The following is a 23,584-nucleotide window of genomic DNA, read 5'->3' as shown; positions in this document are numbered from 1 at the left end:
ATTAACTACACATGATTGAAGAAACAAATTGGTTAATATGGCCAGTGGTATAATGCATTGGTGGGTCACTTGACTTGTATGTATGTGACTGTGTGTGTGTGTGTGTGTGTGTGTGTGTGTTTGTAGTGATAATGAGAATTTAATATGAAGGAATGTTTTTATAAATGGAGTTTGAAATCATCAGTAAGTACAGTTAAAGAGATGTGGGAAGTGAGTGAGGTTGCTTCATAGCAACCTTAATCATTTAACAAATTTCAGAATAGCCTGGCGATTTGTATTTTTCATGTACTTTACAATTTAAATTATTTTACTAAAGCATTTATTATACATGTTTGTATGTATTTGCTGGATATCATTTGTTTTCAGTGAAATTCGAATAATAAGAATTAATATTTTTTCTTTAGAAAAATTCTGCAAAAATGTCTCTGTACCCATCTCTTGAAGACTTGAAGGTAGATAAAGTAATTCAGGTATGTTTAAGTTATTTAAAGCCTTTTGTTTAATTATCTACATTCTAGTAATAGCTAAATTATTGACAAGAAAAATATTTCAGTGTGTTCTTTTTATTTCTACTTTATAAACTTTTCACTTATTACAGACTTATAAGTGTCAAGTTCATTATTTTTTTCTGTGAGTTCATAACCTTGGGCTATTATTTTTTTTTAAAACGAAACGAGTCCTACTCTTTAAAATAACAAATCTTATTGTTGAAATATAAGTGAAAGAAACTTAATTTGGCAGAATGTGTACCAACTTGATAGGCATTTGCTGTTATTTAAAACTGGAATATTTTGGGGTTCTTGGGTATACTCAGTTTTTAAAATTGTCTGCTCTCTGAGGTTAACAGAGAGGTAGTAAAGTGCTTGCTGGTTTTAAAAGAGTAGTTACACTTCCCACTGAATGGGAGAAACTATTCACCCAACATCCCTCTGATAAGAACTTAATTTCTAAGATATACAAGTTATTGATATAATTTAGCAAAGAAGAAAAAAGCATCTAACTCAAAATCTGGGGAGAACAAATGAACAGTCTTTTTCTTTAAAAAGAAATAAGATGGCCAAAAACACATGAAAAAATGTTCCACATCACTAATCATCAGTGCGATGCAAATCAAAATAACAATTAGATATATCATCTCACATCACAGAGACTGGCACACATCACAAAGAACAAGAACAGCCAGTGCTGGGGATGTGGAGAGAAAGGAACTCTCATTCACTGCTGGTGGGAATGGAGACTAGTCCAGCTATTTTGGAAAACACCACAGAAATTCCTCAAAAAAGTGGAAATTGAGCTCCCATATGATCCAGTAAAACCAACCTACAGTTATGCCCTAGGAACATAAAAACACAATACAAACATGTCCTCTGCACTACTATGTTCATCACATTACTGTTTACAATAGTCAGAATCATACAGCATAGGTGCCCAACAATAGATGAATGACTAAAGAAACAGTAGTACATCTACACAATGGAATACTATGCAGCCATTAGGAAAAATTAGTCACGAAATTTTCTTCTATGTGGATGGATGATTATATGTGATGTATGCAGATTATTATGCTGCTGAAATGAGTCAGAGAGAGGGGGTAGACTTGGAATAACCTCACTCATTTATGGGACATAAGAAAAATAAAAGATAGAATGGTAATAATATCCAGAGACAATAAAGTTGAGGGTCAGGAGAACCAGTCCGTGGTAGGTAGCTTGCCACAAAGAGCAGTGAGTGCAGTTAGAGTAGGGAAGGGTCTACTATGACAAGGATAATTGAAACTGATCACTCTGGACAAGAACTAAGTGCTGAAAGGAGATAAAGAGCCATGCATGGCACCTTTTCATTAACAATAGTACAAATCACAGTCCCAAAAAGGAGTGAGGGAGGAGAGAGAGATAGAGAAGAAGGAGGGAGGAGGCGGGAGGGGGAGAGGAGAGACCAAATGTCTGCTCCAGGGACAATTGGGGGGTGGGGCTGAGGGGGCAGGGACATTGGTGGTAGGAAACTTGGTCTAGTGAAGGGTTCTAGAAGGGTTCTATGCATTCTGTGACTGAAATCTAACCACAAACAATTCTGAAACCACAGTGTTTAAATGAAGCAATAAAAACAAAGCATAAAAGAGGAGCTATATGCAAACACAATGAAAGTGCAGTGATTTTATTTCCTCTGTAATGTTACAGAAATGCAGATATTTCACTTCTTCAGAAAACTCAACATTTTTCTAGTTCTCCATGTTACATATTTGTTTTAAATACAGAAGGTTCTGCTTAAGAACAAAGTTGAGAGTTGGGAATATCTGGGGTTCTAGCTATTTTATAAATTGTACTTTTTTTAACTGGAAATGATTTGTAATATTTAATAGGTTCATCTGTTAACAGTTTGCTTTCAAAACATACATAGAAACACTCAAAATCTCAACTATTTACTGTACAAAATAAATTATTTTTGTCTAACAGATGGAACTCTTTCTGAGTTTATTTAGGGGTAGAGCCACACTCAATGGTATTTACAGGCTGTTCAGGCTCTGCAGTGCTTGAGAGATCATACTCAGTGCTTGGGATTGCACCCATGTCAGCTGCATGTCAGGAAAATGGCATTACATCCTTTCTTCTGTCTGGTCCCTTCAGAGCTTTAAAATTAAAAATAATTTTATTTAGGTCTTGACCTATTTATTTTAGAGATATACTTCTCAAATGAGCATAGTTTATGAGCCATGAGTAGCACCTAAGCTCTGCTGGGTGTGATCCAACTGCTAAAAAAACCCCTAAAGTATTAAAAACTTACAAGAAATCTTATGAAATTTCACATATATAAACATTTTTTAATGACAAAAATGTTAATTCTTTTAGCTTAAAAAATGGTTATAGTAGGGGGCTGGAGCAATGACACCGCAGTAAGGCATTTGCCTTGCACTTGGCCAACCCCGGACAGACTCCAGTTTGATTCCTGGCATCTCATATGGTCCCCCAAGCCTGCGGAGAGCAATTATGAGTGCAGAGCCAGGAGTAACCTCTGAGCGCTGCCAGATGTGATCCAAAAACCAAAAAGGGGGGGGGGGAGGGTCACAGTAAAAATATGTATATAGATAGGATTGTTAACCATATTAGATGGTTTAGGACATATCAGGGAAGATTATGAACACACATTTTTCTGCATAGGTTCACTATAGGTACTATAATAGGTATTAAAATATATATGGGGGCCCGGAGAGATAGCACAGCGGCGTTTGTCTTGCAAGCAGCCGATCCAGGACCAAAGTTGGTTGGTTCGAATCCCAGTGTCCCATATGGTCCCCCGTGCCTGCCAGGAGCTATTTCTGAGCAGACAGCCATGAGTAACCCCTGAGCACCGCCGGGTGTGGCCCAAAAACCAAAATAAATAAATAGATAAAATAAAATAAAATATATATGGGTTGTAAGTTTCTGAAATCTTCTGTTTAGCTGTCATAGCTTTCAAGTCTCTCAGTTTTAAGTGGCTGTTCAGTCATCTTGAATGCTGTATTACTTCTTTTAGTAGTTTTCTCCTGTGGGTTTTTATTTTCAAGGAGTTCAACTGAACAACATATCTCTTCTATCTGAAATAGGCTGTAAAAACAAAAATGAAGGGGCTAGATAGCTCAGATGAGCTGCTTGAATGCTTTGCTATGCAGTAATCCATGCTCAATTCCTGGCACCACAAAGCATTGTCCCCTGTACATGGCCAGGACCATCATCCAAAGAGCAAATCTGGAATAAACCCACCCCCATTACTGCTGGGTGTGGCTCAAAATACATACATAAAGGAGTGAATATTAAGCTGACAGTATGGCATCAGTACACCAAGTGAGTCAGTGATAATTGTCACTGATTATCATTAGTAGGTGGATCTGGAAGGATGTCTGATCTTTGTTTTCATCTTTTTTGTTAGGACCTAATGATATTGAAGAATTTGGAGTGAAGTGTTTTGATTTTGATAACAACTGTAAAAGGAGAATTAGATACTGTCAAATGTTGAATTGGGAAGTAATGAGTACTCCAGTCTATGTCATGCCGAGCTCTTTAAGGAGCACATTATATAGCCATTTCCATTAGAAGACCTCTTAAGTTCCAGGCAGAAAATGAGCCAGAGCAAATAGTAAAGCATGGACTTAAAAGTATTTTTAACTTTAATTCCTACTAAAATAATTGGGCTGTATTTTTGTTATTTCTCACTTTGCTTCCTACAGTAGGTGATATTTTAGATTGATTTTTGTTCTTGAGATTATTTTCAGTGATAGTGTTAACTTGGTAATTTTTTGACCTTTTATTTCAGTTGAGCTGAATTGCAGTGGTGAACTGGGAGTTTATATTTCATAAACTATTTACAGTGGCTATTAGCTTTGACCTTCAACATCCTGTAATCCCTGAACTCTTTATTTATTTAATGTGAATCCTTAGTGGAATTTTGTGGTTTCTGGATCTATATGAAGTAAGAAACCAGGAGAAGTCTAGTGCTCAGCTATGGTCGTCCCTTTCTGAACTGATAGGAGATGTCAAGTGTGACATAATTTGCTATTTTTATTTGTTTTATAGTTGTTAAATCCTGCTAATTTTTTCTTTTTGCTACAAATTACGTAAGTCTGTATTTTTATATGTAATTTTACAGGAAGTTTTGATTATGTTCATGAATATTCTTTGTAATAAGAGGCATAACTGTGAAAGCTATGCTTTTCATCAGCTTAGTCTTTCATATTTTTCATAGCAATAGAAAGCAATAGTCAATGTAAAGGACCAATTTTTAAAATTTAAAAATTCTGTTTTTGTTTCATTTTTTTTTTTATTTGTTTCTTTGGGCCACACCCCATGACGCTCAGGGGTTACTCCTGGCTATGCGCTCAGAAATCACTCCTGGTTTGAAATCACTCCTGGTTTGGGGATCGAACCGGGGTCCATCTTAGGCTAGTGCTTGCAAGGCAGATGGCCCTATGCCCTGTGCCACTGCTCCAGCCTCTTAAGTTCTGTTTTTTAATAGCTTAGAGTCTGAAAAATTGAAAAGTGTAGTTCCTATTTATTGCATCCCTACTTGAGTTTATCTTCTACACTACCAATACTACTAATAATATCTTCTACACTACTAATCTCATTAGATTGGTATATTTGTTATAGTTAACTAACCTGCATTGCATATCATCACTTAGAGTCGTAGTTTACAGACTTGGTTGTCTGTTGATACTGATAAATGTTTTATAGTTAGCCTAGTAATAATAGTATATAGAGTATTTCTACTCTGTATCCTAGCCATCTTTTTCAGATGTTACAAAGTTAAAATTGTTTTTCACATTTTAGCGTGTATACTTTTAGTTAGTAATAAGCTTTTAGGTTTATTTACTCCATAGCTTTTCATGACTTGTTGATTCACTTTTTAAAGTGCTGGACAGTATTTTATTTAGTGATCATCCAGAAATTAATAGACTGGGCCATTAGTTCTTTTTGCCAATATTCCTAAAAGAAACTTCAAGTCAGCATACTTGAGCTCATGAGTTATTTAAGTTAAAATTTTGTGTTGTTTCATTTTCGTTTAGAATCTGACATTATAAAATATGGATTTTTAAAAATGATAACAAATTCAGACATTTACAGTCTGAAACAGTAAGTACTTTTGAGGACTGTACTTAATTTATTTTATTTTGGGGTTTTTGGGCTACACTCCATGGCATTCAAGAATTACTTCTGCAGGGGCCGGAGAGATAGCATGGAAGTAAGGCATTTGCCTTGCATGCAGAAGGACTGTGGTTCGAATCCCAGTATCCCATACGGTCCCCCATGCCTGCTAGGAGCGATTTCTGAGCATAGAGCCAGGAGTAACCCCTGTGGACCCCCCCTCCCCCCCCAAAAAAAAGAATTACTTCTGGCTCCTGACAGGCTCGGGGGACTATCTAGGATGCTGGAGATCGAATTTTGGCTTGTTGCATACAAGGCAAATGCTCTACATGCTGTGCTGTCACTCCTGTGATCCTAAGGACTGATGTGATTTATATTAAGCTTTAAAATTCCCAATCCTCAGTAGGACTATCTTGGCATTTTATGACTAAGTTGTAATTAGCTATATATTCTTCATATATAAAAAAAACCTTTTTGTTTTTTTGGGTCCATAGCTACACCCAGCTGATTGCTCTGGGCTTACACCTGGCTCTGTGCTCAAGAATCACTCCTGGCCAGGCTTAGGACCATATGTGAAGCTGGGGACATATCTGGGTTAGCCACATGCTAGGCAAGCACTGTACATGCTTACTGTCTCTCTGGCCCTAAACTTTATTTTTTAATTTACTTCATTGTGTAATATTTTCTGAATAGCCTTACTAATATTTCTGATTAAGAAATGCACGGTATGGGTCATAGACTTTAATACAACTTTTTCTCTAAAGACATGACTGTTGAAAAAAATCTCTCTAAAAGAATAAAGATCTTCATTAGTGGAATATGCACTTTGTATGGGCTATATAAAGATAGCCTTGACAGGAGTCCTAGACGTACTTGAGCATGCCTTGAAATCATGACTACATATCTTGTCAAAATGATTTTAGCAAAGTTATTTAAAAGTTTAAAAATTGCATTAAAATCATTTATATTAATAATGAAATATGATTTTGTATCGTTATATAAACATATACATGTTTATGTGTGTTTTAACTTTATTTGCTAAAGTGCCAGATTACTTAAGTGGAGGTGATAAAATGCTAAAATAAATATTTGTAACCTGTGTAAACTTTTAGGTATTATTATTACTTTTATGTGACCTTTTTTGTACTGGTGTACTTTATTTTATTCACCTAAAGTTCTTTTTGCTTAGACTAATTAGTAAAGTAATAATAAAAATATAAAATGTGAGGCCATTCATTTTTATAATTTTGAAAATATTAATTTGTTACTATAGCTAAACTTCAACAAATATTAATTTTTTCATTAAAATTAATAATCATTATAAAACTATAAATAAACTATTATAAATAAATGAAATAATTATTAAACAATAATTTGTTAATGACTATTAATTTAACAAATAACTTTAACAAATATTAATTTGTTACTATAGCTAAACTATAGCTAAAAAAGTTAAACTTTTTTTGAATAAAGATTCAATGTTTTAGTTTCTTAGAAGTGCTGAACTTAAAAATTGCATAAGAATTTAAGGAAGTTTATGTAGCCTTGTCATCAGAACCTCCTCTTTTTTTTCTTCTCAGGCTCAAGCTGCTTTTTCTGCAAATCCTGCCAACCCAGCTATTTTGTCCGAAGCTTCTGCTCCCATCTATCAAGATGCAAGTAGGTTTATTTGTAGGGTTCAATCTGTCGTTGAAATGTTTGTTAAAACTTATTTGATTAACTAGAGGATCCAATTTAAGTTTGCAGCATAATGAACCTTAGTAAGAAGACATTTACCTCAAAGAACTAGTAAACCTTTAATTAAGAAAATAAACTGTGGGGCCAGACGGGATAGCAGGAAGGGTGCTTGCCTTGCATGTGACCAACTTGGGTACAATCCCCATATGATCTCCCAGATTCTACTTGGAGTGATCCCTGAATACAAAGCCAGGAGTATCTTGAGTACCACCAGATGTGTCCCCAAAAACCTCAACCCTCTCAAAATAAAAAATCATAAAAGAAAGAAAAAAATGAAAGTAAACAAATTATAAGTACGAAGACTTTCCCTAGCATACGATTGATTTATTTTTGAAAAATAAAAGAGAACCTTGCAAGTAAACTTTGTTCCACATGACAGCTCTTGAGCTTTTATTTGGTGTGGGGTAAGAAGGGTCAGTAAATTTTACCTGTCACCTTTTGGTGGAGCTTCACAAATCCTGGACTTTTTTTTTTTTTTTTTTTTTTTATGGAAACAGTTGTGATCTACAGAGTCCTTCATAGTTGAATTTCAGATATACAATGAGTCTATGACCCCAGAGTGCATCCTATCTCACCACCCTTTGCCCCTTGGCCTGCCACTGTAACAGGCCCCTTTGAGTTGAGATTATTAAAGTGTAGGTCCCTTGATTCTATTGTCATTGATTTTGGCTTGGATATTTAGGTCTGAAATCCTAGACTTTCTAATCAATCTTTATAGCCTCTTTTTTTTTTTTTTTTTTTTTTTTTACTATGTTCATAGGGATTTAATCTGTCTAAATATGACAAGATATAAAAGGTCTTTATGACTTGTCATAACTTTTGTTTTTATTTTGGAGTAATGCCTGTTGACTCAGGGTTTACTTACTCCAAGCTTTGTGCTTTGGGGTTACAACATGGTGTTCAGGACAGTGCCAAGAATCAAACTCTGGGCCCCTGCCTACAGTGAATGCTCTATCCCACTGAGCTCTCTCTCCAGACCCATAATATTCTCGTATGAGTCACTGATAAGCCATGCAGTAAAGACCTTTTAGAAATAACTCCAAATCTTCCCTTTCTAATCTCCCCAATATTTACTGTGCCTATGCAAAAGGAGGGGGGAGGGCAAGGAAGCACAGTTTTTTTTTTCTTTTTTTCCTTTTTATTTCAGGCTTGTGTTATTGCTTGTTTACTTTGTTGTTGTCTGTATTGTAGTGGTGCTTTATTTTTTCTTTTTTAAAATTTTTTATTTTTTGTCTTTTTGTGATGTTTTTCTTCCTTTTCCCCTTTCTTCTCTTAAATTGATATTTATAACCCTCTAGCTGGAACCCTCCCGGATTTTTTTGTTTGTTTTTTTGTTACTGTTTTTCTTTCCTTTCAAACAGAACCACATAACTTGAATCATCTTGTTCTGCCTCATAAATTGAGGGGGAAAACGGATGGTACCAAGACCAAACATAACTTTTGTTTTTATTTTGGAGTATGAACATTGAATAGAAATAATAATAATAAAAAAGATCAGTCTTAAACACCAAATTCAAAGCCAACGACAACAGAATTGTCTACATTCTACAACAAGCTAGACACAGGGGGGACCAATTTTACTAGCAGCCGGGGGCGGGGGTTAGGGGGAGGTAAAGAAGGGTGGAGAGAGGACAACACTGGTGGTGGGAATGACCTGGGTTCAATCCTGCTATGTACCTAAAATATTACTGTGAAAGATTTGTAATCCATTTTGGTCACAATAAAAATTATGAATTAAAAAAAAAACAAGAAAATTTATTTGGAGCAATAAAAAAAAGAAATAATACTCTTCTAAATACTATTGGCATAAGTATTATTTTAATTTTATACAATTCCCAGGATTTCATTAGAGTGAGTTTAACATTTTCAAAAATGATAATGATCCTAGGTAAAATTTCATTTTTTTTTTAAAATATGGAATGTTTCACGAATTTGTGTTTCCTCCTTGCACAGGGGCCATGCTAATCTTCTCTGTATCATTCCAATTTTAGTATATGTGCTGCTGAAGCAAGCACAGAATTTCCTTTTTTGATTTTTTGAGAAATCAGTCAAATTTTTCAAGTTATGAAGTAACTGATACAATAGAAATTTTTCTCAAAGTTTTTCTGACATTCTTAGAAAATTGCTCAAATAGGCTTATTTGAAGAAAAGGCAAGAAAAATTACTTCTTGAATATTTAAAAATCTGAGTTTCTATCTATTAAAATTGTTTTTATACTAAACAGTCTTGTTATTGCAAAGATGCCTTTCCAAAATTACTACTTTATAAACTTAGTGAAACCAATAATAACAGTAACTTTTATTTTTGAGTTTTTTTTCCTTAATCCTTTTATTCATTTTTATTAGGTCTTTATCCTAAATTGTATCCAGAACTCTCTCAATACATGGGCCTTTGTTTAAATCAAGAAGAAATACATGTAAATGTGCTCAAAGTCCTTGATGCACCGATGCAGGGGGTAGGTATAGTTTACTTTTTAATTATATGAATTATACTTACTATACATAAGTAACATCTCTTTTTGTGACTAAAGATTTATAACCTTCTTGGGAACTTTAAACTTCCTTCTGGCTGTTTCCAATTATGAAGTCTGTCTCTATTTGTACTATTACCGTTTTTTGATAGATTTCTTTGGCTAGTTCATTCTCCTTTGCTTTCTGTTGATTCTGCCTTTTTTATATTCTTTGTATTTATCTCATTTCAGTTTTACTCAGGGTATCTGTACCTCTAACCTAGATTATTATGGTAGATTCTACTATTGCTGGAGAACCATTCTGAAGTACAGATCTGCTATTGCATTTACTGTATTTTTCGGCATATAAGACGACTTTTGAAACAACAAGGTCAACCGAAAATCGGGGGTCATCTTATACGCGGAGTATATCCTGAAAAATGTTTCAATATACCACTAAAGGAAAATTGTCTGAATATTGCCACAAAGCGAATTTTCAATCCTGCACCAATCACTGCCAAGCTGCTCGGACCGCCTCTCTAACTCAGCCAATCCAAGCAGGCTTTTTATGCATGCAAATTATACAGTGTTCTGTACCCGAATCTACACTGTAAAAAGCCTGCTCAGATTGGCCAGAGTCAGAGAGGAAGTCTGTTATAGTATAACCTTTGGACCTTTGCTTGTTGTGATTGGCTCACTGTGGAAGATACAGTTGCAGCACAGGAACATTCTGTCTTATACAGCAAATATAGCAAAACCTATGCTTTAACTGTAAAATTAGGGGGTTGTCTTATACGCCCAGTTGTCTTATACCGTAGTCTTATGACATTTCAAAGTCCAAAGCTCCTTATAATTCAACACCAAATTATAGGGTTTAATATAATGTGTCTGATGGTCTTTTTTTTCTGAAGTCACTGTTAGAAAACAATAGAACTTAGAGTTATCTTGAGACAGGGTCCATTCATTGCCATAATCCTAGTGCTCTATGTAGTACCTTACATTTATTTATAAAATGTTTAATGAAAACTTGGCTTGGATCCAGATATAACGAGAGCCCATTATCTGAGATCACTCCATTTCCCCTTTGCAAACAGTTAATTGCCCAAACTATTTCAGGAACCTATTCTTGCCTTTACTTTAGTAGCCTAGGAAATTTGGTGGTGATATAAATTCAGAGAAAACATTGTTGTATCCTTGTAGTGGAGTCATCCTTCCCTCTTAAGTAACATCCTCCATATTGCAGAATTCAAATATGTGAGGATAAGGTACACTAGGCATTAGTAAAAAGAAGGGTAATTCTTTTTTTTTTTTTTTTCAGAGACAAGACTTTATCTCAGAGAAGTCAATTACAGATTTTTTTTTGTGGAAAGCCACATTTTGAATATATACAACATTGTCATTTTGATTTTTTTCATGAAGATTTTTTCTAAATATTGACATTTATGTATGTTTTTGTCAGCAGTTGGCAGTAAGACCTTCCAGTATGGACTACATGGTGGCTCCTGTAACTGGTAATGATGTGGGAATTCGTAGAGCAGAAATTAAGCAAGGAATTCGTGAAGTCATTTTGTGTAAGGACCAAGATGGGAAAATTGGGCTCAGGCTTAAGTCAGTAGATAACGTAAGTATCTATTTGAGCTTGTCTGAATAACTTGTGTACTAAGTGATAAATATTAAAATAATTTGAAATAGAAATGGTTTCATTATAATGGTGTTCTGTGATTGAGATGGGTTTTTTGTTTGTTTGTTTGTTTGTTTTTGTTTTTGTTTTGGGGGCCCACCTGGTTATGCTCAGTGGTTACTCCTGGCTATGCGTTCAGAAATTGCATCTGGCTTCGGGGACCAAGGTCCGTCCTGTGAAGTCGTGTATAAGGCAAATGCCCTATCACTGTGCTATTGCTCTGTCCCCTGTAATCGAGATTATTTTAATTCTTCTCACTTAAACATGTCTACTTGAAGAAGTCTTTCCTGAAGAGGTGGAGTTGACACTTAATAATCGGAAAGAGCTTTTCCCTTTGGGCTCATCTTCCTGGAGTAAATTTCACTGACTTGCCTATATTACAGCACAATTTGTCTAGTGAAATTCTGGCATTGAATTAGGGTAGCAAATACAGAAGTAAGGGTAAATAGACCAATGAGAATCCATGATCTTATGTGCATATTTAAACCAAGTGCTTGTCATTTATGTCCCTCCTATTTTTATTTAGGCTGATCATGCATATTTACAATACTGTTAATAGTAATGTTTGAGGCATCCAATGCCCACAGCACACCTGCCACCTGAATTTAGTGTTGCTCCACTGATATTTCTAAGGTACTTCCCCACCGACTCCCATCTTACTACATAGGAATGTCAGTTCTTTAGGCTGACTCTCAGGGCTTATCATCATTGTCTTTTTTATTCCATTTCTGTTTCTCTAGATTCCACATTTAGGAGAGAACACTCTCTTTTTGGCCTTCTCCTGACTGCTCCTGACTGACTTCACTCAGCAGTACTGTCTAGTTCCATCCATGTAGCAGTAGATGGCAGGACTTCATGTTACCTTAGAGCTGAGAAGTATTCCATTATGTGTGTATGCCACAATTTTTTTTATCCACTCATTCTTAGCTTGTTTCCAGTTCTTGAGAATAGCAATTTTGTGGCATAGTAGTACAAAAACAAACTAAATGAAGGTCATTTAACTTTTGAAGTAGTTTTGTAGATTGATTATCTCCATCCTTTCCTTGAATTCAGTAGATTTTCTGAGTAAAAGTAATTTTCTAATATGGGAAATAATTGTTTTACTTATTCAAAATACTTAATCAGCTTGGGTATATACTAAGTGGGAGAGCAAATGTTTCACATGGTTGAAGTGCTGGATTCAATTGCTGGCATGTAGCAAAACAAAAATGTGTTTGTGTATTATATAAGCACATAAATCATGCATATATATATTTGTATAGTTATTTTACCTCTTACCTTGCTGAATAAGTGAAATAGGATTACTCTTTGATGAAGCATTTAGGATTAAGTACTTATATTTATCCTGAATTTCAGTTTTCCCTTATTAGGTTCCTGATTTAGTTGTAAGACTCATTAACTTAGTGTGTCCATCATTTTCACAGAGGAAATAATGAGTGTGGCACACTGGGAAATGGTCAAGGCTATTATTGGCACAAAAATCTCAACATTGCCTGCTGCTCTCAAGGGCTGAGTCTGCACACATGACCTATTCAAGACATGTGTGCATCTTTTGTCAATCTCTGACCTCTTCTTTCCTCTTCAGTGAACAGAGCATGTGCTTCCCCATCAGGATTTCTTCTCTGTTTCTTCTGTGTTCTCAAGAGAATAGGATGCTTTATATTTCACAACCTTCTTACTGCCTGTTATTTTTACAATGAATATGTCCACTTAGCCACACCCCATTGGTCTAATCTTTCTATAGGCTGTGCTAGTTTCTCATGTACTACTTTAAGGTGGAGGGCACATAACAGAAATTAAGACTGAGACAACTGAAGATGGTAAAAAAAAGATCTCCACCTATAGATGACTTTATATTTGTCATACATATGCCTCTTTTGTTCATCCTCTGAAATTGAGTTTTTATAAGTAAAAATATGCTTGTGAGTTTTGTTCTAGTTAACCATACTGGACTTTTCTGTATTTTTTTTTTTCACCGTGGAATCTCATTGGTTTTTCAACCTCTGGTTCAGAGACTGGTGGCAGTATAGAAAGGTTGAAAAACCACTGGTCCTACTGTCCTCCTAACTGCTGATCCATGGACTGGTAATCAGGATAGTTACTCTTGTGTAGTTGTAAAAAGCCTTAAGAATGCTGCTTTATGGGGTAAGGCACCTGCCATGCAAGCACCAGCCTAGGGGACGGACCACTATTCCATCCCCCAGCATCCCATATGTTCCCCCCCAAGCCAGGAGCGATTTCTGAGTGCATAGCCAGGAGTAACCCCTGAGTGTCGTCAACATATGTGGCCCAAAACAAAATTGCAGGGGGCCGGGCGGTGGCGCTAAAGGTAAGGTGCCTGCCTTGCCTGCGCTAGCCTTGGACGGACCGCGGTTCAATTCCCCGGTTTCCCATATGGTCCCCCAAGCCAGGAGTAACTTCTGAGCACATAGCCAGGAGTAACCCCTGAGCATTACCGGGTGTGGCCCAAAAACCAAAAAAAAAAAAAAAACAAACAAAATTGCAGCTTTAGGGGGCTGAAGTGATAGCAGGTAGGGCATTTGCTTTGCATATGACTAACCCTGGTTCTATTCTTTGGTATCCTATGTGGCTCCCCAAGCCTGCCAGGTGTAATTTCTGAGCACAGAGCCAGTAGTGCTGCTGGTTGTGGTCCAGCCTCCCCTCCTGCCAAAAAAAAAAGTTACCTTATTTTCCAACATATGAGATGATTTTTGAAACAAAAAAAAGTCAACCGAAATCGGGGGTTGTCTTATACACCGAGTATATCCCAAAAAATGTTTCAGTATGCCACTAAACGAAAATTGTCTGAATATTGCCACAAAACGAATTTTCCAACTTGATCCTGCACCAGTCACTGCAAGGCTGCTCAGACTGCCTCTCTCACTTAGCCAATCCAAGCAGGCTTTTGATGTATGCAAACAATGTTCTGGACCCGAATCAACACTGTAAAAAGCCTGCTCAGATTGGCCAGAATCAGAGAGGAAGTCTATTACAGTATAACCTTTGAACCTTTGCTTGTTGTGATTGGCTCATTGTGGTACATACAGTTGTAGGACAGGAACATTCTGTCTGATACAGCAAATATAGGCCTAAACCTATGTTTTAACTGCAAAATTAGGGGGTCGTCTTATACGTCCAGTCATCTTATATGCCAGAAAATACGGTACATCTAACCTGATAAGGTTATTTATTTGTATTTATTTGTGCCCACTTTTTAAGGCTCTTAAGCACCAATTTACCTTTTTTTACTTTAACAAATGAATAAAGAAATATTTTGGCTCAAAAGGCAGCATTATGATCTGAAGCTATTATTTCTAATCTGTACCCTAGAGAATTTATAACCCTTCACTTGTTTTTTTCCTAAGTACTTACCATATTACTAATGAATGTATTCTATCCAACACAGAAACTGACTTTTTTTTTTTTTTTTGGTTTTTGGTTTTTGGGCCAACACCCGTTTGACGCTCAGGGGTTACTCTTGGCTATGTGCTCAGAAATCGCCCCTGGCTTGGGGGGACCATATGGGACGCCGGGGGATCGAACCGAGGTCCTTCCTTGGCTAGCGCTTGCAAGGCAGACACCTTAACTCCAGCGCCACCTACCCGGCCCCAGAAACTGACATTTTTTAGTCTATTTTATTAAGATGAAGGGTATATTGAGGTTGATATGATTATAGGTAGAAATTGCCTGAGCACTGCCGGGTGTGATCCAAAAAACTAAAAAAAAAAAAAAAAAAAAAGAAATTGCCACCATGGCAATTTCACTTTTTTTGTCATGTTTTGGACATTTTTGAAACTTAATTAAAATGTCTGTTTTTTTTTTTTTTTTGAGGGTAGTAACATCACATAGACTTATGTGATTCCTTCCTCACCCCTTTATTATATTATGATCTTTATTACATTAATAATTTTCCTAAAAATTTCCTAATTTTCCAATATTTTAAACTGAACCTACCAGTATTAAATAACTATGTTTATTTCCTTACTCCTAGGGTATATTTGTTCAGCTAGTCCAAGCAAATTCTCCAGCCGCATTGGTTGGTCTGAGATTTGGTGACCAAGTACTTCAGATCAATGGGGAAAACTGTGCAGGCTGGAATTCTGATAAAGCACACAAGGTGCTCAAACAGGCTTTTGGAGAGAAGATAACTATGACCATTCGTGATAGGTAAGTTCTCCCAAATTGTTCAAATGGAAACACGATGAAATTTTCATTGGGGTGGGGGTGGGGGTCTTGAAGATTCTGTGACTAGTGTTTTGCTGCAGAAAATGATCAACATATTAGTGGCCAACTGCATAATCTACAGTTCGCTATTATTTTTTTCTTATTTTTAAAGCTAATATTCTGGTTTAGCATACATTATTTTCTAAATTTATGGAATCCATCAACCTATTAATCTTTTATCATCTTCTAATGTTTCTCTAGAAGATTAAAAAAAATATGTTGGAAAGATAAGTAAGTAGTTGGACTTTTTTTCTTAGTTGTTTTGGCTATGTCCAGTTGTGCTTTATTCCCTCTGCTCAGGGGACCAGCTGGGATGCAGGGGATCTAATCCATATTGGCCATATACAAGTCAAGTGTCCTTCCCACTGTGTTATATTATTCCAGACCCACAGTTGGGTTTTTCTTGTCTGACTGACTTTCAATTTACTACTTAGCCATCCATTTTAGGTTCATACATGGGTTATTCACACACAGGACTGGGCTCCCTGTGGAACTCCTAGATCACCTTTGAGTTTTGAGAACCAAATTTGGTCTTTGGTTATTCAATTTTAGTTGTCAAGGGAGGATGGAACATGCTGTTCAGCAGTTCCTTATAATTTTACATAACAAAATAGGAACCTCCATTTATTTTCTTTTTTTATTTATTTTTATTTTTTATTTTTTATTATTATTTTTTCCCATTTATTTTCTTACCTTGGTCTTCAAGCCTTAGGATGGATTTATATCAAATTGTAAGTGTTAGGGTAGGTAAGTCCTAATTTTGCTCTAACTAAGGGTACTTACTATAACAACATGAAGGTGACCAGAATCTAATCATGTAAATAAAAGTTAATCATAAAACTCATAACAATGATAGAGGTGAGCAGATACCAAAATATTTTGAGTAGATAGATGGTCAGGCTGTGCTGGTTTTATATTTCTTTCATTAAAAGTGCTTTGAAAAACTTTTCTTACTGCAACACTTGCTTAAAAATACAGCAAAACTTGGGGCCGGAGCAGTGGCACAAGGGGTAAGGCGTCTGCCTTGCCTGTGCTAGCCTAGAACGTACCGCAGTTTGATCCCCTGGCGTCACATGGTCCCCAAAGACAGGAGCGATTTCTGAAAGCATAGCCAGGAGTAACCCCTGAACAACATCACCGGGTGTGCCCCCCCCCCCCCAATAAAGCAAAACTCCTGGTGGCCATTTCCCTCCCATGCCCTTATATCTCTGGTGGGTGTGCCTGAATAGCATCTAGGCACAATTCTGCACTGGGCTGAGGTTTGCTAGGATTGACCATGGGCTAGCACTGCTAGGAATATAAGCCTGTAAAAAAAAATGCAGCAGGGCTCCTGAGCTATAGCACAGTGGGTAGGGCATTTGTCTTGCATGCAGCCTACCTGCATAAATATGGTCCCCTGCCTGGAGGAATTTCTGAACAACCAGCCAGGAGTAACTTCTGGGTTCAGAGTCTACCTGTGTTTCTCAGTGAAGCAGACAGGATGTTCCAGTGCTAGGGCCAAAGGATGTTAAGATGCTTTGCAGTCCCTGGGATCCCTCATCACCACCCTAGTGGTTCCAGAGGAGCCTTGTGTTGGGGTTGGATGTCTTAACCCCCCAGTACCTTAGAAGGAAATCTTAATTAGCAAGTTGGCATACTGTGATAAAGAGAAGAGAAACAAAGTCTTTGAGCTCTTAATTATATGAGTATACTAAGTTGCTCTTTCTAGAATGTACAGTTTGTTAGAACATCAGAGAATAAAAATCCAATGAATTATGTAATTAAATAAATCCATTAAAATATTAACTTCGCAATTACAATGTTAATAAAATACTTCATGTTTATAGGCCCTTCGAACGTACGATTACCATGCATAAGGACAGTACTGGACATGTTGGCTTTATCTTTAAAAATGGGAAAATAACATCCATAGTGAAGGACAGTTCTGCAGCCAGAAACGGTCTTCTCACAGAACATAATATTTGTGAAATCAATGGACAGAATGTCATTGGGCTGAAGGTAAGGGACAGACTTGTTGTCTTGTTTTGCTACCGTTTGATTTTAGCAAAATAATTTTAATTTGCCAGTTTGGGTGGTAATGTTTTTATATTGACTTGCAAATTATATCAACTCAGTGGAAAGATGGGCAGCCTAGGGCATTGTCTATGTTTGTATGAGCATTGTGCTCTCAAACATTCACAGGAATAACCGAAGCTGTTATTTAAAATTACTGTTGCTTTTACTAGGGCAGAACAGGGGTCTTAGGAGACCTTTGAGTTTAGAATTCTGAGGAGATAAACACTTAAGATTTTTACTACACTTGATCTTAGCCAAAAGGCCGAGAAGAGATAACACTTCAGATTTTTAAGACATTGTGTTTGTAAACCAAGAATTTAGGGAATTAACTTCTGATTTCTGTTTGTCTTTTAATTTTTAAAACTTTCTTTCACACATTCTACTTTGGTCTGTTTTAATGTCGGGCCATTTTCATGAAGATATACTCAAAGTTTGATTGGGTACACAGTTATCTAAGGATATAGCCAATATATCTATATCCAAGGATATAGTGGTAGTGTTTAATCTTAAGTATGACTTTTGGGCAATGCATTCAACTTTGTTTACTTAACAATTTTGTTATTAGTTATTTTGAGTAGAAGAATGAGAAATACTAAAGCATGGTTATTTTTTGTTCGTTTATTATAAAAAATGGTATTTTGGGGGCCGGAGAGATAGTATGGACGTAGTAGGGTGTTTACCTTGCATGCAGAAGGATGATGGTTTGAATCCCGGCATCCCATATGATCCCCTGAGCCTGCCAGGAGCAATTTCTGAGTGTGAAGCTAGAAGCTAGGAGTAACCCCTGAGCACTGCTGGGTGTGACCCAAAAAACAAAAAACAAACAAAAAATGGTATTTTTGTCCCAAGAGAACTCTCAGTTCCAGAGTCAGTGAGAGATCTAACTCTTCAGAAATTCTGAATTTTAAAGAATTAAGCTTGTTAAGGAAAACTAGAAAAAAAAAGAATTAGGATTTTGTAGATATTAGCAAAATATAAGAGGACATAAATTATATTTTTTAGCTAGGAAATAGCACCAGTGAAATTAATTTTCATTATGTGTTTTTCAACAGGACTCTCAAATTGCTGACATACTATCAACATCTGGAACTATAGTTACTATCACAATCATGCCTGCGTTTATCTTTGAACATATTATTAAACGGTAGGTAGGCTGTTTAGCTCCTCAACTTGATGCTTATGGTCATGTGATTTGGTTTTGTGCTTTCTTTAGATTATATTTTGTTCTTTTACTTAAATAATGACAATGGTGTTTACCTTGGCATGAGTTTCTTAAGTCAGGGCAATTGTCTGGTTAGGATAACCATCACCACACCACCCTCACTCAACCCAAGTATGCAGTACACTTTATCATACACTTCCTAAATTTGGACATTTCCCTTGAAAAAAATAGCTAAAGATGGGATAAGTCTGCATTTTAGTTTTCAACTTTTTCATTAAATCAATGTGGTTCTCTGCTTGTTAAATCTTATTTGTCTAGAATGCTGTGACCCACGATTGAGAATGCTCACCAGTGGGGTATTAGAAGTAACTTGCTGTTCTCTCCTCTACCGATAAGAGGCCGATAAGATGAGTGGATGTCGGGGGCAGAGGGGAAGAAGAGTGAGGATAGGATAAATGTAGCTACTGCTATTTTAAAATTTGAGGATTAGTAGAATACTCAATGGAAAGAAAGAGTAAAGGCAGCAAAAGTTAACCTTGCATGGTACTTTGAAAATTCTGACTTTTCAAAAATTAATTTTAGGCACTGTAGTTTATAATACAACAAGAAGGCTCCATGCATGCATGATTTCTTACCACATCCTCCCCAGGGTGTCCTCTTTCCTCCACCATTTTCCACTATCTTCCTCTCACATTAATATCACTCCAGCAACACTACCCTCTGTTGTAGCTTCCTATCAAAATTCTGGCTTCTATCAATGCTGTTTTTACCAGGTTAACTTGGAAACCTTTTTTCCCACATGAAAATAAGATTTAAAGATAAAAAAAATTTCAAGACAGAACACCCTAATTCTCGATGGCGAACCTATGGCACGCTGCCAGCAGTGGCATGCAAAGGCCTTGTAGATGGCACGTGGGAAGGGTCTGCAATTAAGATATTTTTGGGGAGTCAAGTGTGCCGGTGTCTGCTTTGCAGCTCACCAGGCAACAGGGCCGGACTGGCCATTTGGAGGACCGGGCATTGTGCGGCAGTTTGGGCACTCGGGCTCACAAAGGTTAGCCATCACTGATTAATGAAATTTTTGTTTCAACTTCTGGGTAGAATACAGATGGATTTGAGAGTTAGGGAAATTATTTTGAGTTATCTTGTCTGAGGCCAATGATCACACACAGCACGCACACTCACACACACTCACTCTCCCCCCCCTCCCCCCGCTATCTTCCCAGTTCATGACTTTAAAATTTTTTTTAAAATTCTAGTCATTAATATACAAGGGATTATTTATAATGTAATATTTCTAACATAGTTTTTCCACACTGGATACTTGGAAATGAATTGAATTACTCCATACTCTTGGGTCTAGGTTGTTCTGTAGGACTGACCTCCACACCACACCACACCATGCCCCACTTGATGCTAATAGCTACTAAATGGGTTGTTTCTTTAGGTATTGAGGAACAGACCCAAGCCTCATACATGCAAAAGCCAGATACTTTGTCACTGGGTCAGATCCTTGGCCTTGGAACTGAGCATTTCCTTGGATTAGAATTGCATTTTTGGCGTTTGCCTTTCATACAGAAGGACGGTGGTTCAAATCCCGGCATCCCATATGGTCCCCTGTGCCTGCCAGGGGCGATTTCTGGGCGTAGAGCCAGGAGTAACTCTTGAGCACTGCCGGGTGTGATGCAAGAAAACAAAAACAAACAAACAAAAAACAGAATTGCATTTTTGTCCAAAGAAAGTCAAACATTAGCTTTTATCTTTATGACAGATTGGGCCATATCTTTCAGTGCTCAGAATTTACACTTGGATCTTTGCTCATGGATCACTCCTGGAAGTGCTTAGGGGATCACATGTACTTGTAGGATTCAATTAGGATCAGTTGCATTCAAGACCAATACCTTAACTCTGTACTATCCCTCCAGTTCAAGCGTAAATATTTACAAGTGTCTCTCTTACAGGATGGCCCCAAGCATTATGAAAAGCCTGATGGATCATGCCATTCCTGAAGTTTAAGTCATGGCCCCATGGACATTTGCTGAACTATTCCAGTGTACTTCTTCAGCAACTTCTTTATTATGCACAAGCAGCTTTCTAGGAGCCAGACAACATATGCTGCATGACGACCTTTCTTTCTTATGGCTGGGAATCTCACTATTTGATCTCATATCTTGTTCAGAACTCAAGATAGTTGTAGCCTTATCCTGGTTTTACAGATGTGAAACTTTGCAGAAGATTTACTGACTTTCATAGAATAGTTTCAATACTGGAAACCTGATGTTTTACAAGCCATTATGATTAGGATGATTGATACATGCTTTGCGTTGTCTTAGAACCAGTCACCTTTATTCTAGCTCTCAAGTAGTGCTGTTCTTAACTTTAATTCCAGGACATTTTTTGCATTTTAATTGTGTTACTATAATGCATTTAGAATGACTGTTTTTGATAAGATTTTTTAATTCTGCGTGTGTGCATAAAACCAACTAAGTGGCATTGGTTTCATTCCATGTAAGCATTAAGCAGTGTCTGTAGGTTGCAAGAGATTGTGTTGATTATATGACATTTTAACTACCTTCACTTAATATGCTTAAACTGTCGCCTTAACTGTGTTAAGCATCTAGAATAAGAGCCAAAATATAATTAATGCTGCCTTTTTAAACCCAAAATGCAGTTCTATATTAAACTGAAATGCATTCTAATCCAGAACAATGTAATACCAAGTTAATATCGCATACCTGCTTTGTTGCATTTGAGATTTTCTAGTTACTATGTAGTGGGAACTTCTTTCTTCTAAGGGACCTGTATCTTTTTCTGATTAAATAGATCACTATATATTTAATGTAAAAATTCTTAAACTATGTAGGATAAACTTTTGGTGCCCTTTTTTTTCATTTGTGAATTAAGTGGGCTAATATCCAGACCTGGCTTCTTCCTCTCAATATTATGTAACCTAGTTCTTTGAGTCTGAAAACTTTCCCTGGTAATGTTTTCCATTTTCTGATTCCTCCCTGTAAACAAACCAGCAGTGTCACTTTAATATGATTCCCCCCCCCTTTTTTTTTGATTTATGCCTATCCCATATTCATTAAATCTGTAAAAATAAAGCTAGATTTTAGTTTGTCTATTATTGCATCCTTTGGTAAAATGTTGGTTGATTTCACCAAACTTGTGTGACCTAGAAAAGAGGCATGTGAAACTGCTTCCTAGAGCAGCAATTTAAGAGACTAGAGAAAAGCTAACTTGTAATTGAGAGTTGTAGGTCAGAAAAGGCTGTGAACCTCTCAGACTGACTGACCTGCACACTTCCGGCTGAGTGTCTGGGATCTCAATGCTGCTATTGATTCTCCAAGACGGCACCAAAAGACCAAGTGATGTCTAATGACATTTAACTGCCTTTGAAAATCATATCACCGTTCTGTTTCAAAGTGTCCTCATGCCACACTGCCTATGAGATAGAAAAGGGTTCTTCAACATTCAAGAAGCATTTACAACCATGTAATTTATGAGGTTCAGAAATTGAATATAAAGGAAAAGAAATGATATTGCTTCAACCCCCTACTTTGCTTGAGGCTTAGAAAACCATACCAGGGTTTCTTGCTGCTCCATCTTGCTTATCTAGAGTTGTGGCTACAGGCAGAGATGTGAATGTTGTAAAACTTTTGGAACCAAGTATGGTTTTGTAGATAAAATAATATCTGAAGCCTTATAATGTATAGCTCTATAATATTTAAATAAGCAAGAAAACTACGTTCATTACAGAAAAATATTTTTAATGTTGTAGAAAAGATGAGCAATTTAATAGCTATAATGAAATAAACCGTTCCCATACACAGTAAACTTACTGATATAAGAACTGCTAATTCCTCCCTGGGTTCTTAGAATCCAGGGACAGTAAGGTTTTAGAAAGTCACCACTCCATGAAAACACACTTATCCCCCAAACCAGCAAGGAGCCATTGTAACTTCAGAAGATAAAATAGAGCAACTTAGTAGAGAATACTGCCCATTTTTGATGAAAACTGAGCTGTGAAGTGCTTTCTGGAGCTTTCCCCAACCAGTTTATCATTTATCTAATCTGTCACTCTAGCCTGTCTTCTGACCATCACTGGGGTGATCACTTGTTCTACAAATGTAACATTTTATCCTTAAAGCTGCCATATCTTTACCTGCCTGAGAGGATGGCAACTAATGGCTCTCAATGAAGTCATGATTTAAGCAGTTTAAAACCACACATTTCTCAAGTGGTAAACTAATTATCATTGCACATTCACAAGTTCATTTAAAAGTTTGGCTTAGAAATACATTACAACGCAATTCCATTTAATATTCAAGAGAGGAAAAGGCACTTAATACTGCAGTTTCCAGAACATGATTTGTCTGTCTTCCCCTCCTGTGATGATACTGCTACACTGTTCATTCATCCAGATGCAAGTCACCGGCCCTAAAAGAAAGGCATTGGAGTTAGGGAGCAGTTTACCGACACAAATTCACTGAAGATAAAAGTTAAAGATCATCAATCTTACAGATGACCAGAGGAAAACAATTGCAAACAGTGAATGAAATGAATATAAATTTCCAACAGATACTAGTTAAGTGTACAAGTGGCAGAAATATAAACAAATATGATCTTGTTTATAAAGGCATACATCCAGGGCCTGGAAA

The 23,584-nt window shown here is 36.6% G+C and overlaps 2 protein-coding genes, 1 non-coding gene and 1 pseudogene across 5 annotated transcripts in view; 1 reads left to right on the top strand and 3 right to left on the bottom strand.

Annotated features, from left to right (window-relative positions):
• Positions 1 to 23,584, bottom strand: part of NSMAF (neutral sphingomyelinase activation associated factor) — a 1,015,053-nt gene that overhangs the window by 932,068 nt on the left and 59,401 nt on the right. Inside the window, exon 31 of one of the 2 annotated variants that reach the window (XM_049781950.1) lies at positions 23,230 to 23,363. In XM_049781950.1, coding sequence (XP_049637907.1) covers positions 23,269 to 23,363 — 95 coding nt within the window. In that variant the 3' untranslated portion in view covers positions 23,230 to 23,268. Of the gene's footprint in view, positions 1 to 22,676; positions 23,364 to 23,584 lie in introns of those variants that run through there. The other variant, XM_049781951.1, reaches the window with a different exon arrangement.
• On the top strand, positions 405 to 22,055 carry SDCBP (syndecan binding protein). 2 transcript variants are annotated; one of them, XM_049781965.1, is made up of 8 exons: positions 405 to 470; positions 7,196 to 7,274; positions 9,698 to 9,807; positions 11,264 to 11,422; positions 15,474 to 15,649; positions 17,533 to 17,704; positions 18,814 to 18,905; positions 20,885 to 22,055. In XM_049781965.1, the coding sequence occupies exons 1-8, from the start codon at positions 420 to 422 to the stop codon at positions 20,937 to 20,939; spliced, it is 894 nt and encodes a 297-aa protein (XP_049637922.1). In that variant the 5' UTR covers positions 405 to 419; the 3' UTR covers positions 20,940 to 22,055. The 2 variants fall into 2 exon arrangements, with proteins under 2 accessions (XP_049637922.1, XP_049637921.1); XM_049781964.1 differs by having other exon boundaries at positions 11,261 to 11,422.
• Positions 9,261 to 9,367, bottom strand: LOC126021524 (U6 spliceosomal RNA). The gene has a single exon (XR_007500033.1). It is a non-coding gene; the product is annotated as a U6 spliceosomal RNA (small nuclear RNA).
• Positions 17,965 to 18,035, bottom strand: LOC126021364 (uncharacterized; annotated as a pseudogene).

Source organism: Suncus etruscus, chromosome 10, assembly GCF_024139225.1.
Source record: "Suncus etruscus isolate mSunEtr1 chromosome 10, mSunEtr1.pri.cur, whole genome shotgun sequence".
Classification (NCBI taxonomy): Eukaryota; Metazoa; Chordata; class Mammalia; order Eulipotyphla; family Soricidae; genus Suncus; species Suncus etruscus.
This window is presented reverse-complemented; position numbering and strand designations above follow the sequence as displayed.

Coding starts and splice junctions, on each gene's coding strand:
- SDCBP (XM_049781964.1), top strand. CDS start 420: ATGTCTCTGTACCCATCTCTTGAAGACTTGAAGGTAGATAAAGTAATT. Junction 471..7,195: donor AGGTAGATAAAGTAATTCAG/GTATGTTTAAGT, acceptor TTTTCTTCTCAG/GCTCAAGCTGCTTTTTCTGC. Junction 18,906..20,884: donor TTTGAACATATTATTAAACG/GTAGGTAGGCTG, acceptor TCTCTCTTACAG/GATGGCCCCAAGCATTATGA.